Consider the following 15,006-nt stretch of genomic DNA (forward strand, 5'->3'; position numbering starts at 1 on the left):
GGTGGGTGGGGGCTGGTGATCCGGGGCCTCATCCTATAAACCCACTGCTGGTTCTCAGGGATCTGTGGCCACAGGCTTGTGGCATGTATTGGTCCCAGGTCAGCTAGGAGGAGGGGTAGGATTTGTATCTGCTTATAAGGATTGGATGATTGGTTTTTTAAAATTCCTAGTTCAGCTACCCGATGGGTTTATTTAAAATAATGGATGGCATGTCCCCATACATAGGTAAGCCTCCCTTTTTATTTTTTGAAGAATCCTATAAGCCTCCGAAGCACACATACTTGAGCTCAAGATACTCGTCAATGCCGTACTTGGAGCCCTCTCGCCCAAGGCCGGACTGCTTCACGCCCCCGAAAGGGCACTCCACGGAGGAGATCAGTCCTTCGTTAACGCCAACCATGCCGACCTCCAGCCGCTCTGCCACCCTCCAGATCTGGGCCGGGTCTTGAGAGTAAAAATAACCTGTCGTGGGGATAAAGGACACAGATGTAGAATAGTCATTAAAGACATCATGTCCACAGTTGAGGGTGCCATGGATGACCAGCCGCCTAGTCACGTGGGCTGGAACCTCCCTGCTTCCAAGTGGAGCCCCTAGTTGGTTCTGTGCATGTCTCCATCTCACAACCTTTAGAAATCATCTTGTTGCTTCTGTTCCACTCTCGCTAGCACTCTCACCGTCTCCAGCTAGGGCTGTAACAATAATGAACCCGGCTCGTATGGCCTCCTAATCAATTCACCCTGCACACATCTGTTAGGTTATCCATGTGATGTTTTTACCCAGACATTCCAGCAACTCCTTGTTACCCATAAATAAGGTTAAGTTCCTGGTGGGTATTTGAACTCTCCCTAATGTGGTTTTGAACAACATGTCCAGCTTTATCTTCCATTATTTCCAGTCACCGACCATCTCCACCAAACTCGTCCACCCAGTTATCCTTGTCCTATTTTCACTTAACTCCCTAGGTCCCCCTCTGCCCAGAACCTCTCTCCTTCAATCTGCACCATCAGAGTCTTGCCCAGCATGGATGCCCTGGTCCAGGGCCTGGCTTCCTCCACCATCATCCCATCAAGAAGGGACAAGAGGAATGCTGGGCTCAGCGTTACAGGGGCACTCGTGCACACATCTTACTCCAGCGTTAGGCCCTCTGAGTCAGCAACTCCGAGTCCTTGTAGTAGAATAAGGGACTCTACAGGGTGCACATCCTTCCTCTGGTTATCAGTAGTTCTTGTCCACCCAGAGAAGAGCCTGTAGAGCTACGGCTGTATCTTTATGTCTTTGTATCTTTGCCAACACTTCATTCACTTGCTGCTGCTGCTGCTAAGTCACTTCAGTCATGTCAGACTCTCTGTGACCCCATAGACGGCAGCCCACCAGGCTCCCCCGTCCCTGGGATTCTCAAGGCAAGAACACTGGAGTGGGTTGCCATGTCCTTCTCCAATGCATGAAAGTGAAAAGTGAAAGTGAAGTCGCTAAGTCATGCCCGACTCTTAGCAACCCCATGGACTACAGCCTACTAGGCTCCTCCATCCATGGGATTTTCCAGGCAAGAGTACTGGAGTGGGGTGCCATTGCCTTCTCCGATCTAGTGGATGCTAAAGATGGATTTGTTGAGTGTCTTTATGCACATACAGTTTTGTCAGGGACACAGGGTACATACTAAGGCCGCCTTGACCATGTCCAAACTGCAAGAACAGAGCCACTCCCTGAGGCTCCCTCTGCCTGTGCTGTCTTCCCTTCCTTCATTGCCCCGAAGCTCTCTGTGAAGTCAAGCGCTATCTCTTTTGTTCATGCTTCCAGGAGGGATGCGAGGAGAAGCACTTGGAATTTCCAGGCATCGAGCCTCTGGGAACATGGGACTTATGGGGTGTGGGTGGTTCTCCCCAGAACAGTCGGCACTGCTGTTTCTCCTTCCATCACGCCCAGCTCCAACCAGGGAGCTCCCATCCCACATCCTGGGGACACAGCAAAGAACCTGGACTGGCACAAACCCACCCTCGCCCCTTGGAAAGCAATGAAACACGTGCTGCAATGAAGCTGACTTCTCAAAACCCCGATCGACATTTAAAAGGCACAGCTGGAGAAGTGACTGTGATTGTCGCTAAGCGAGGACAGACACCCACCTGCCAGCCCGACGTTGGCCGCGTTAGCGATCGCCACCGCCTCCTCCTCTGTGTTGAACCTGCCAAAGTCAGGGTGGGTCATCAGCAAAATCCCACAGGGGAAGGGAAACCAGCTGTTTTTCCTTCTGCTCTGTTTCCCAAATAAGAGCCAGGGGTCAATCAGAGTTTTGCAAGGAGCAAAGAGGAAAACACCTTCATTCACTGCACACGCTGAGTTCAAGGCTAGGGAGCTTGGATCAACACCAGTTCATCTCTTCTAGAAGAACAGGAGACATGCAGGGAACTACAGTGTATTCAGAATGTTGAATAAAATGCCTAAGAAAAGGGTTACTGTTCTTGTTCCCTCTTAAGACGTGTGCCAATCATAACTACTTGAGAAGCAGCCGTGACGTGGGAGAAAGACAACAGCCAGGGCCTGGTGGGGCCCAGGGTTCCAGTGTCGGTCCCGCTGCTTAGGCTGTGAGCAGTGTGACAGTGCTGGGGGTCTGTTCCCTTTGGAAATGAGACTACTAGTGCGGAAGCCTAATGCAGTCTCTTCCAGCTTGATGATCTTATTTCTGAAACTAGATTTCAGAGGCCTTTTTCTATTGCCCCAGAACTGTAAATGGGGGGCAGAACATTCTATGCATCCCAGCTCCTCAAATCAGAGACCCAGCAGCAGCCAGCCCTCTGAAGGCTCGGGCAGAGCTGGCAGACCCCGGTCAGTGCGAGAGGACGTGTGGGAGAGAGAGGTGGGGGGCCTCAAGAGAATCACTTGTTCCAAGGACGAGCAGTTCTTGTCTCTCCACTGTAGAGAGCAAGCCATTCTATCTGCCAGAGAATAAAAACCAGGGCATCACCCATATCCTCACTGCCTATGTGTCCCTCGAAAATGCACTCATCACAGTATCAGGTGGGACATCCTCGACGATTTCACCTTTTGAGTGTGAACTATTTACACAGTAACAACCACACTGATATTAGGTGATGTGCTTTATGTATATTACATCATTTAAACCTTACAACTGTCCTGTGAGGCAAGTTTTTTTGTTGTTGTTTAGTCACTAAGTCATGTCTGACTCTTTGCAACCTCATGGACTATGGCCCACCAGGCTTCTCTGTCCGTGGAATTCTGCAGGCAGGAATATTGGAGTGGGTTGCCATTTCCTACTCCAGGGACTGAACCTGGGTCTCTCAGGTCTTCTGCATTGGCAGGCAGATTCTTTACCACTGTTCCACCTGGGAAGCCATGAGGCAAGTACTAGTTTTTAGTCCTTTTCCCATCAAGGACCCTGGGGCTCAGAGAAGTTAACTCATTCAAGGGGACACAGGTATAAAGTAGCAAAGCCTACATTCCTAACCTCTGCATCCTTTTGGAAAATGTCAAGTTCATATTCTAGGTAAAAATTTTTTTACTAAAAGATGAAAGTTCTCCAAGTGGTCCATTCTCCCAATGTCAGATTAATCTATTAATTTCATTAGCAATGGAGGAGAGAGAAATATTTGGAGAAATAATGACCAAGAATTTCTGAGGACTAAACAAACACCTTAGATTTTAAATAAAGGCCTTGGGATCTCAGATTGAAAAAAGCTCACAGTATGCCGTACCTAAGCTGCTGCTGCTAAGTCACTTCAGTCGTGTCCAACTCTGTGTGACCCCATAGACGGCAGCTACCAGGCTCCCCCGTCCCTGGGATTCTCCAGGCAAGAACACTGGAATGGGTTGCCATTTCCTTCTCTAATGCATGAAAGTGAAAAGTGAAAGTGAAGTCGCTCAGTCGTGTCCGACTCTTAGCAACCCCATGGACTGCAGCCTACCAGGCTCCTCCATCCATGGGATTTTCCAGGCAAGAGTACTGGAGTGGGGTGCCATTGCCTTCTCTGGTACCTAAGCTACCATGGTAAAATTTAAGAACATCAAAGGCCATGAATCTCTGAAGAGAAAAAGATCCCTTCACAGGAACAATAACCAGACATCAGCTTTCTCAATAACAACCCTGAAAATAAGCAGACCAAGGAGTGCTATCTTGTGAAGCTCGATTTTTACGCAGGTAGATTATTAACTTGTGAGTGTGGGATAAACGGTCCCATACGAACATAGTTCATTTCCCACAGCCACCCTTGAAAGAAGTCTTGAAGGATGTACTCTGTTATGAAGAAAAATGAGTTTGGCAGGGAGCAAAGTAGAGAATTTGGTAAATTTTGTGGTCTAAACTGGCAATAACAAAAACCAATGTTTAAAAAACCATGCCTTGGACTTGGCCCTTCCCCTGACACAGCCCTACTCTCTGCTCCTCTCCCTCTCCCGCCGGCTGCAAATGACACAGGAACTGGATTACTCGCCAGCCTTCCTTTTCCTTTCCTACTCTTCCTCCCGTCTTCCTACACGCTGGATGGCCTTACTTGATAACAGGTGCCACAGGCCCAAAAGTCTCTTCCTGAGAGCAGAGCATGTCTCGGGTGACGTTGCTGAGCAGGGTGGGCTCGAAGAAATTTTTCCCAACGTGGTGTCGCTTCCCACCTGTCACAACGGTGGCCCCTTTGGAAATGGCATCACTCACGTGTTTCTCTACCTGTGTGAGGAGAAAAGGAAGAGCCTTTGGGAAAGGGAATCCAGGATACTTGGAAAATGTTTAAACTGTCAAAAACTGTAACTGGGCTTTTCTTTCTTTTTCAAATAGGTTTGAAACCATACGCCCCAGTTCCTTCTAGGTAGGAAGAACCAAATACACAGATACGGAGTCAAGAGGGAAGGTCGTATATACAATGCTGCTTCCTCCCTACTTGCTGGAAGGACTGAAGCTGAAGCTCCAATACTTTGGCCACCTGATGCGAAGAGCTGACTCCTCGGAAAAGACCCTGACACTGGGAAAGGTTGAGGGCAGTAGGAGAAGGGAACAACAGAGGATGAGATGGTTGGATGGCATCACCGACTCAATGGACATGAGCTTGAGCAAACTCTGGGAGCTGGTGATGGACAAGGAAACCTGGCATGCTGCAGTCTATGGGGTCGCAAACAGTCAGACATGACTTAGTGACTGAACGACAGCAACCCTGCTCTGTGAGTTTCTGGCTATTTCGTCTTTCTGTTTGCTGAATGGCCTAATACACATACACTCGTGTCTTTCCAGGCCTGATGCTCAGCTGCCTTTCTGGGATTTGCTCTCCTTGCCTTCCTGGGTTAGTTCCAGGCTCTTGGATCCCACGCTGTTCTTGTCCCTGGACTTCTCTTTCACTTTGTTCTAATATTTTCTCCTCGAGTACTAGTTATTTTGAAAAAGGTGCACTGAAGATGGTTTATATTCAGAATGTTCTGATAACTGCAGGTCGGGTTGTTTTCTCTTGCACTGGCTGGTAATGGAATTTGGACCCCAAATAATTTTCCTTCAGAGTGTTGAGTATATTTCTCTACTTCTGGTGCTGACAATGAACATTCTAACTCAGAAATAGTTCTCACTCCTTTATGGGTCGATTTCCCCCACTCTAGAAGCTGCTTGAATCTTCTTTGTATGTTCCTAACATTCTAAAATTTTAGCAAAACACACCTGGGTTTTCTCTTTACTCTAACTCTATATACTTGGCAATTGGCAAAATCTTTCAATCTGAAGAATTAAATTATTTCCCCCTAGCTCTGATACGTTTTCCTCTAGCATTTGTTTGATAGACCTGTTTCTTCCACTTCAAGTCTTTCTAGAGCTTCTATCACTAAAATGGATACACCCCTGTGTGGGTGTGTGCATGTTCAGTCGTGTTTGACTCTTTGTGACTCCCATGGACTGTAGCCTGCCAGGCTCCTCTGTCCATAGGATTTTCCAGGCAAGAGTATGTCCTGTCTTCTCAAAACTCTCGGAGGAAGGTATTAGATTCCTAGAAATGTCTGATCTCAAAAACAAAAAGCCTTTTTCCTCTCCTTTTAGGTGTTCCAAAGATGAAAGAACTTTGTATTTCAAGATGGTAATTCCCGAAGCAGCAGGAGACAGAATTATCACCACTGCAAGAGAAGATTTAGGGACAGCAGTAGAATGCAAGAGGCAGATCTCATGGGAGCTCAGCGAAATGACAGAGCTGGAAAAGCTTATAACCTGACGATGCCACTTGATTCATACAAACTGGCAGAAATTCACTAGTGTTTCTAATTTCTCCATGTTTCCAAAACCACCTTGCTGGGCACCTTACCAGAGTGGTTTTTGATACTGAAACCAGGACACTGAACAGATACTAAGACAAACTTACCTTTTCTACAGCTTTCGCATTAATTAACGGGCCTTGAGTAGTTCTCTCGTCAAATCCATTACCCACATGCAGGTTTGTTTTAATTGCCTCAGCAAATTTTTTCACAAAGGAGTCATGGATACCGCTTTGCACCAAGAAACGGTTGGAGCACACACAAGTCTAGACAGAAAGAAACAAACTCATGTCGACAGTTCATCAGAAGCTACTGACCCAACCAGTAAAGCTATGATCGCTGCTACCTCTGAATGTAAATGTACTTCCCAGATGGTCCCTGTCCTGGGTCCCACCTCCATACTCAAGCTTGGCCCTAAAGAGAAACATGCCAAGAGCATGTACTTCTCCAGGCCCCTCCACAGCCACCACACCTCTGTAGTTAAACAGGTAAGCGAGCATAAATAATCTGTGAGCAAAAAGCCACTAACCCAGGTTTTTTTCAAATGGCTCATATTGGAACCAGAAAACCAACACAAGAAATTAGCTCCTTGAGACGTGATACTCAGCGACAGAGAGCAGAGCTAGAAGGAAAAGGATTCAAAGGCTAGTTTATGTCCTCTAGCTTAGTGAACTTTTCAAGAGCTTGGCAGAATCCAACATTTTGAAAATGGACACAAGACCATTCTTTCAGTCTAAATTATTGAAAAGCCCTTTGTTTATTATATTTTCTAGTTTAGACCTAATATTTTCAAGTTATAAAATATAAACACATTATTGGAAATGAGGCTATCCTTGATACATTTTCTTCTTGGCTTTTTTCTTAATTGTGTATTTTCTAGTAGAAACAGTTTGTAGATAATTTTGTACCCTGTGCATTTTTATTGGCTTAAAGCAACATACCCCAAAGTTGTAGCTTTGTAAATGTAATTCTGAAGGTTATACACCTTTGCATTTTGTGTTTCTAAAAGGAAACACACCTATTTCAGAAACAACCAAGCTAATTTAGGTTATGTGAAAGGAGAAAAATTAATTATCAATGGTCAAAACAGGATGAAAACTATTTAATAAAGAATATTATACACTTCACCTTTTTCCTCCTAGATAACTTTCCAGTTTTTATTCATTTCTGGAACGCATTTAAAATCGCTTATTGATGGTACTCTAGGATGAAGTGCTTACCTTGTATGAAATAACTTGAAAGGTCCCTGCTGGATCTAATGCTCTGGGATTCCCTAGAAGGTGTGAGCGGAGGCCACCACTCTCCCTAGGACAAGCTGGACCCTCCTTGGCCCACTGTGGTGTGTGTGGCCCTCTAGTGGAGGCCTGTCCTGCCCTCCTCATCTCGCGAAGAGTGAGACCCAGGCGGTAGGGTTTTGAGTTTTTCAAGGCACCATCTCAACATTTTCCAACCTTCTTTTCCTTAAGACTGTGGGCTCCAGACCCTAGCTGTTCAGGCTATTTTGTATCTGAGGAGATGTTTAAACCTGTTCAGCAGAGAAAAGTCCAGCAAGGGAAAACTATGAAAATAACCAGATTCAAAGAGGAGATGAAAGAAGAGAACGATTTGATTAAAAGGCATCTGCTGTTCAGCAAATTTTCCTCGAAGCCAGGGATGAAGACACCTTATTTCCCTTCATACCCTCTGAGCCTAGCAGAGTCCCAGACAAAGAGAGGGCACTCACTAAACATCCGATGAAAGAGGACACGCACGAAGAATGAAGGAACCCAGAAGTGCCCTTTCTCCCAGGAGGTGAGGGAGGGGGTAGGATCTTTGTAAAGCACACAACCCAGAAAAATGCTCCGGGACTCACCTGTCCAGAGTTCCTGAATTTGGAGGCCATGGCCCCAGCGACAGCCTGGTCCACGTTGGCACTGTCGAAGACGATGAAAGGGGCATGGCCACCCAGCTCCATGGACACCCTCTTCACAGAGTTTGCTGCGTGGTGCAACAGGACCTGGGAGCAGACAGAGGATGCTATGAGCGCCAGTCAACAACAGGGGCCAGTAAGGCTTCGTTTCAAAAAAGTCCCCAATAGAGGAGGAAGCCAAGTACACGGTAGTGTATACGGGATGACAGTTTGCATAAGAAACAGGGGAAATGATATATATAATATATATATATTCATACTTGCTTATATTTGATAAACATGGAGAAGATGACAAGAAACTAAAAATAATTATGTATAAAAGGGAGGAAACCAGGGATGGGGTAAGGGTGAAACTTCTGAATATAAACATGTTTATAATGCCTTGATTTTTGAACCATGTCAATGTCTGACCTACTCAGAACATTACAAACAGGCTTAACAATCACAGAGATAGGATAATAAAATCACCCAGAACCCCTAGTTTACCACTGATAAAATCCTAAGGTATATCTATCCAGAATATGGCTATATACACAGAGGGATATGTACCTTTTTTAAAAAGCAACTTTGTATTTTATATTGAAGTATAGCTGATTAATAATGTGATAGTTTCAGGTGGACAGCAAAAGGACTCAGCCATACACATACATGTATCCATTCTCCCCCCAAACTCCCCTCCCACCCAGGTTGCCACATAACGTTGACCAGAGTTCCCTGTGCTAGACAGTAGGACCTTGCTGGTTATCCATTTTAAATCCAGCAGTGTGTACATGTCCATCCCAAAGTCCCTAAGTATCCCTTTCCCTAGGTCTGTGAGTCTGTTTCTATTTTGTAAATAAGTTCATTTATATCATTTCTTTTTAGATTCCTCATATAAGGGATGTCATACAATGTTTCTCTGACTTCACTCAGTATGACAATCTCTTAAATCCATCCATGCTGCTGCAAATAGCATTATTTCATTCATTTTAGTGGCTGAGTTATATTCCATTGTATATATGTACCACATCTGCTTTATCCATTTATTTGTTGATGGACATTTAGGTTACTTCCATGTTTTGCCTAGTGTAAATAGTGCTACTATGAACACAGGGGTGTGTGTATCTTTTCAAATTATAGTTTGGTCTGGATGAATGCCCAGGAGTGGCATTGCTAAATCATATGGCAACTCTATTTTTTAGTTTTTTAAGGAACCTGCATACTGTTTTCCATAGTAGCTGTACCAGTTTTCATTCCCACCGACAGTGTAGGAAGATTCCCTTTTCTCCATACCTTCTCCAGCATTTATTGTTTGTAGACTTTTTAATGATGACCATTCTGACTGGTGTGAGTAAACCTATTTCTTTATTGGACTCAAGATAGCTGTTTGTTTTTTTTTTTGAACTTTAAAGAAATGCTCTTTGCCAGGCCATTGGTTTTTCCGACTCGGCTTGCTCTTGGGTTGCTTGCCTCCACCTGTGTCCTCTGACTGAGTCTTCTTCCCACTCAGCACCCATGATGAGAGCTTGAACCCGACTCTGGCTGCATGGCCCTTGCCGCCTACAATCCTGCTACGTCCTAAGGACTCTTTTCTGCTCCCATTCCCCCTGATGAACTTCTCGGGACTTCAGCCTCCAAAGCCTTAGAAAGGGAGCATGACTGCCCAGCTTACCTTTCTATGAGACACCGGCCCTTGGTCACTGGCCAGCCTCTGAATCTGTTTTCCTCAGGTCAAATGTCCATTCATGGCTGAATTCTCTGTGGGGAGCAGACGAGTACTCTGTCCCCTCCACAGGCCCCGGGAGGGGCGGTCTCCCCAGGAGGGGTAAGGGCAGGGCCACATCTCCAGAAGAGGCTGACCGACGGGGGTTCAGTTAGAGGCAAGATTCTATGTGCCAAGATCCAGAGCTGAGCCACTGATTCTCTGCAAAGACCAGCTCAGAAGAGGCTATTGGTATGGAGAATGGCTACTTATCAGGGATTTCTATCACTCTTCCCTTTAAACCACTTGAAGCGAAGCACTGTCCCATGTAAATAACTTAAAAGGACAGTTGGACTTGGCAGGAACGCGGTCAGCATTTTCCTAGGGGTCTGTCCGTTGGGGACAGTTTGCTGAGCAAAGTAAGGTTAAGCAGTGAGTGGCTGGTCTTTGCCCAGTATCTGGGTACTTCTCTGGCTTCAGTGGCAAAGGTTTATAACCTTTCTTCTCCCAGGCCTCTTTTTCTCTAACGACTTTGAAACCCACTGAGAATAAGTTTGTCTGCAAGATCCCTGGATCAGGGTGGTAGCACTTTATGGATCTAAAAATTCACACTTCTGAAATGAATGAATGAGTGGCAGGCTTCCCAAGTATGAGTTTGCAGCATAACAATCATGGTTACGGCTGGGAGTTACTAAAATTGGTTTATTTTCTCCTGCTTCTCATGGTGTCCAAAAAATGACCAGTTTAACCAGAACTTTCAGATTAGATTTTTATTATTTTAATCTGATACGTTTATGTACTTCTCTAATATGAGCATATGCATGTATGTATATAAATACTAGCAGGAAAAATGTGTACTATCTGGTGAGAAACACCATAATTAGGAACTTTTGTTCTAGTCTGCCTTTTTCCTGTTTTAAATATTTAAAAGGATAAATAAAAATGCAGTCATAGGCACACAAATGAGGTTTTGGGGAAAGAACTTTTCAACATATAAGGGAGAAGGAAGCTAGAAAAAAAAAAGACCTTTCTGTTTCTGTAAGTACCTTTATACTAAACACATTTTTGTTCTAAGGCATCCATTTCTTTAATTCTAGATTATGAAAGAAACACACACTTGAGTGTTATGGGAATATATGATGGACGACTTTCAGCTACTTCACATGCAACAAATAATGGGAACCTTGTCTACCCTTAAACCTTCAGTTTTGTCAAACAGGAACCTAGATCATGTCACAATGAGGAACACCATCCAAATATTTCTGAAAGATGATCAGACATTACAATATGGGACAGAGCTTCTAACACTCTGCTGGAAACCTTCCTCCAAATGGTGACTGAGATGAAGTAGTATTTTTGATACTGTATAAAGAGAAGTTATTAGAATGACACTTGTTTCCTTTGAGACTTAAGTCACATACCTTTCCAGTGGCTGTCGAACCAGTAAAGGAAATTTTAGATACGAGAGGATCTGTACAAAGTGCTTCCCCTACTTCCTTGGCCTTCTTTTGAGAGCAAGGAATCACGTTGTACACACCTGGGGGAATTCCAGCCTGGTTTGCAAGCTATAAAGAGAAACAGCAAACATGTGGCAGCAAATGATCAAACTGGAAAAACAGAAAAGAGAAATAAATGTTTTAACTCAGAAAGTAATGGCAAAAAAAACCACAAAAAACCCATAGGCTGACTTTGGGGACAGAATACATTTAGAACCGAAATAAGATTCTTACTAGTGCTAATGTGGTATTAAGGCTTCTCTGGTAGCTCAGATGGTAAAGAGTCTGCCTGCAATGGAGGAGACCCGGCTTTGATCCCTGGGTCAGGAAGATCGAGAGAAGGAAATGGCAATGCACTCCAGTGCATTTCTTGCTGAGAAAATCACATGGACAGAGGAGCCTGGCGGGCAGCACTCCATGAGGTTGCAGAGAGTCAGACACGACTGAGCGACAATGTGGTATTAATATATTGCAAGTTTCTGCATGAGTTTTAAGCAGTATTTTATCATATGCATGTGTGTGTACACACATGTATGTATATTTCCCAGCTGTGCCACTAATAAGGCCTAGAAACAGTGACCAGCCAGTAGCAATGACCATCCCTGGTGCCCTAAATGTAGCCTTAAAATATCATTTCTTACCAGAGGAAATAAAGGCTTTCTGCAGAAATGGTTAATCCCAGGTCTGGGACAAGAAATACGTATGATAAGTCTAAAACATCTTGTCATACTAGATAGCAAAGAAGGTCTCAAAAACTGTTAGAGTTAGAAGATAAAAGAGCCAACTCCAAGAGGCTGCCATCGGCCAAAAGTGGGAGCAGTGGGAGCTTCATCAAGGATAATAACCACAAGAAAGTGAAACTCATCAAATACCAGCACATTAAAATCTATTGGCACATAATGCTCCTTAAAAAAACAAACTAATTGGGAACCTTTGGCAGATGACAGGAATAGATTCATTTATTTGAAAAACTGGGAAATAAAAAGAATCAAATATACTGCCTTTCCTCTGTGAATTCGCCGCCAGGTAACCACAGAGTTGATGGGAAGCTTTGATTTATAGAAGTGGTCTGGTGAATAAATGAATGAAAAAGGAAAGAATTCAAATATTACCATTTGGGCAACTCCTAATGAATTAACAGACCGAGCAGCATCGTACAGCAGTGAGTGCAGACGTGAAAACAGACACCCAGACCTTATTCCCCCTCTGACAAAAGGACGCAAGATGGGATCGAACCCGAGTCTGATGAGGTGTGCGGATACACCTGCCAGTTTGGAAAGCACAGGAGACAAGAACGTGGTCCCTGATGTGCCGTCTGCAAAGCCTGGTTGATGGGGAGCTCTACCGGTCAGATGTCCAGCTTCCTCAAAAGACAGATTATATTGGAAAGAAAAGGATGGAGGGGAATCTGCCCAATAGAAGGAACTCATCAGATATTCAAAATTTTAACAAGTGGAGGCCACTGCAGGAAGTCTGGATCAATCCTACTCTGCGTGACATGAGAAGCCATTAGAGGGTTTTAAACAGAAGAACAAGATCTGACTGAACGCAGATTGAGTTGGAGAAGGGAGTGGTTAATAAGAGGTGCCCTCAACGTGAGAAATGCCCAGCTTTTAGTCACATTGCTGCTGCTGCTAAGTCACTTCAGTCATGTCTGACTCTGTGCGACCCCATAGACGACAGCCCACCAGGCTTCCCCGTCCCTGGGGTTCTCCAGGCAAGAACACTGAAGTGGGTTGCCATTTCCTTCTCCAATGCATGAAAGTGAAAAGTGAAAGTGAAGTCGCTCAGTCGTGTCCGACTCTTCATGACTCCATGGACTGTAGCCCACCAGGCTCCTCCATCCATGGGATTTTCCAGGCAAGAGTACTGGAGTGGGTTGCCATTGCCTTCTCCAAGATATCATTGTTAGGGTAGCCTAAACAATGATGTCAGAAAATTCCCATTACTTTTTCTAAAAAGAGGAACATCTGACTTAAAATAATGACTAGTGAATTAAATCACAGCACCACCAAACAAGAGATGCAGGCAAAGGAAGAGGCTTCGACAATGCTTCTTTGTGTCCCAGATAGATAACGTCGTTTTTTGGACCCAGTGCAGCGGCTCACCTCAGCTAAGGCCAGGGCGGAGAAGGGCGTGTCCTCGGCAGGTTTCACCACCACAGTGCAGCCGGCTGCCAGGGCGGCCCCCACCTTCCGTGTGATCATGGCACTGGGGAAATTCCACTGGATCAGAAGAGAGGAGGCGAGTGAGAGGAAGGGCTGGTCCAAAGGCAGGCGGGTCGAGACACCAGCCTGCAAGTTCTGCCTGGCAGAGGTGTTCTTACACACGGGAGCTCAGAACACCTGGCACCTGCTGGCTCCAGGGACTGTGGAGACAAGGGCTCACAGAGACAAAAACACCTTCAGGGTTTAAAACACTATAAAATTATCTACACTGGGTGACAGCCAACTCTCCCTGTAAAGGGCTGGGTAGTGAATAGTTTAGGTTTTGTGGGACGTCCAGTTTCTGTCACAACTAGACAACATGTATACAGATGGGAGTGGCTCTGTCCCAGTGAAACTTTATTTACAAACAGGCCTGAGGGCTGTAGTTTGGTGACCCTCTGGGGAAAAACAGTAGCAAAGGTGATTTTGAAGATGGTATATGATATATTACTTCCCTCTCTAGATATTCATAGACAGCTCTCTGTGGATATTTATAGTAATATTTTGTTTCAACAAAACCATGTATAGTGCTTATTCTGACCTAGGCACTGTTGTACGTGAGGTGAGGTCAAGTCGTTCAGTCGTGTCCGACTCTTTGCGACCCCATGGACTGTAGCCCACCAGGCTCCTCCGTCCATGGGATTCTCCAGGCAAGAATACTGGAGTGGGTTGCCATTTCCTTCTCCAGGGGATCTTCCCGACCCAGGGATCGAACCCAGGTCTCCCGCATTGGAGGCAGACGCTTTAACCTCTGAGCCACCAGGGAAGCCCACTGTTGTAAGTACTTTTATACTATTATAATTAAACCCTCATCACAACCCAATGAGGTTGGTATTTTTCTCATTTGCAGGTTTGGAGACAGCAAGAGCAGTTAAGAAACCTCCTCAAGGTCACACAGCTAGTGGAGACTGAGTTCTGGGTCAAGCCTAGTCAGTCTAGACAGCGAGGGGAATGTTTCTGTGACTGTAGTGAGCAGGGAAAGACTAGCAGTCTTGAGACCAGCTGGCAGACACCGTAGAGAAGTTAATATGGTAACTAGCCGAAGATGGACCCAAGAGAAGCAACTCATGTAGACAAAGCTGGTTGCCCCACAAGGATACTGCAGTCCTATCCAGGCAGATGCAGTATCTTATTTCTCAGCCTTTTAACTTTCAGAATGTGGCCCAGTGCCTGCTGGAGGGCACAAAAATACTTTGAAAGTGTCACATCTTAAGTCTTTTTTTAAAAATGATAAACACCAGAAGATCGTTGGCACCCCACTCCAGTACTCTTGCTTGGAAAATACCATGGACGGAGGAGCCTGTTAGGCTGCAATCCATGGGGTCGCTAAGAGTCAGACACGACTGAGCGACTTCACTTTCATTTTTCACTTTCATGCACTGGAGAAGGAAATGGCAACCCACTTCAGTGTTCTTGCCTGGAGAATCCCAGGGACAGGGGAGCCTGGTGGGCTGCCGTCTATGGGGTCGCACAGAGTCGGACACGAC

At 45.2% G+C, this 15,006-nt stretch overlaps 1 protein-coding gene across 1 annotated transcript in view; it reads right to left on the bottom strand.

The window, feature by feature from the left end:
* Positions 1-220: 220 nt before the first annotated feature.
* Positions 221-15,006, bottom strand: part of ALDH5A1 (aldehyde dehydrogenase 5 family, member A1) — a 24,776-nt gene continuing 9,990 nt past the window's right edge. Inside the window, exons 5-11 of the mRNA XM_010843521.1 lie at positions 13,421-13,537; positions 11,238-11,381; positions 8,079-8,222; positions 6,334-6,492; positions 4,504-4,673; positions 2,122-2,180; positions 221-462 (exon numbers count right to left, since the gene is read on the bottom strand). Of these exons, the coding sequence (XP_010841823.1) occupies positions 257-462; positions 2,122-2,180; positions 4,504-4,673; positions 6,334-6,492; positions 8,079-8,222; positions 11,238-11,381; positions 13,421-13,537 (999 nt within the window). The 3' untranslated portion in view covers positions 221-256. The remainder of the gene's footprint in view (positions 463-2,121; positions 2,181-4,503; positions 4,674-6,333; positions 6,493-8,078; positions 8,223-11,237; positions 11,382-13,420; positions 13,538-15,006) is intronic.

The sequence above is a fragment of the Bison bison genome, unplaced genomic scaffold (assembly GCF_000754665.1).
Source record: "Bison bison bison isolate TAMUID 2011002044 unplaced genomic scaffold, Bison_UMD1.0 scf7180017864182, whole genome shotgun sequence".
NCBI lineage: Eukaryota > Metazoa > Chordata > Mammalia > Artiodactyla > Bovidae > Bison > Bison bison.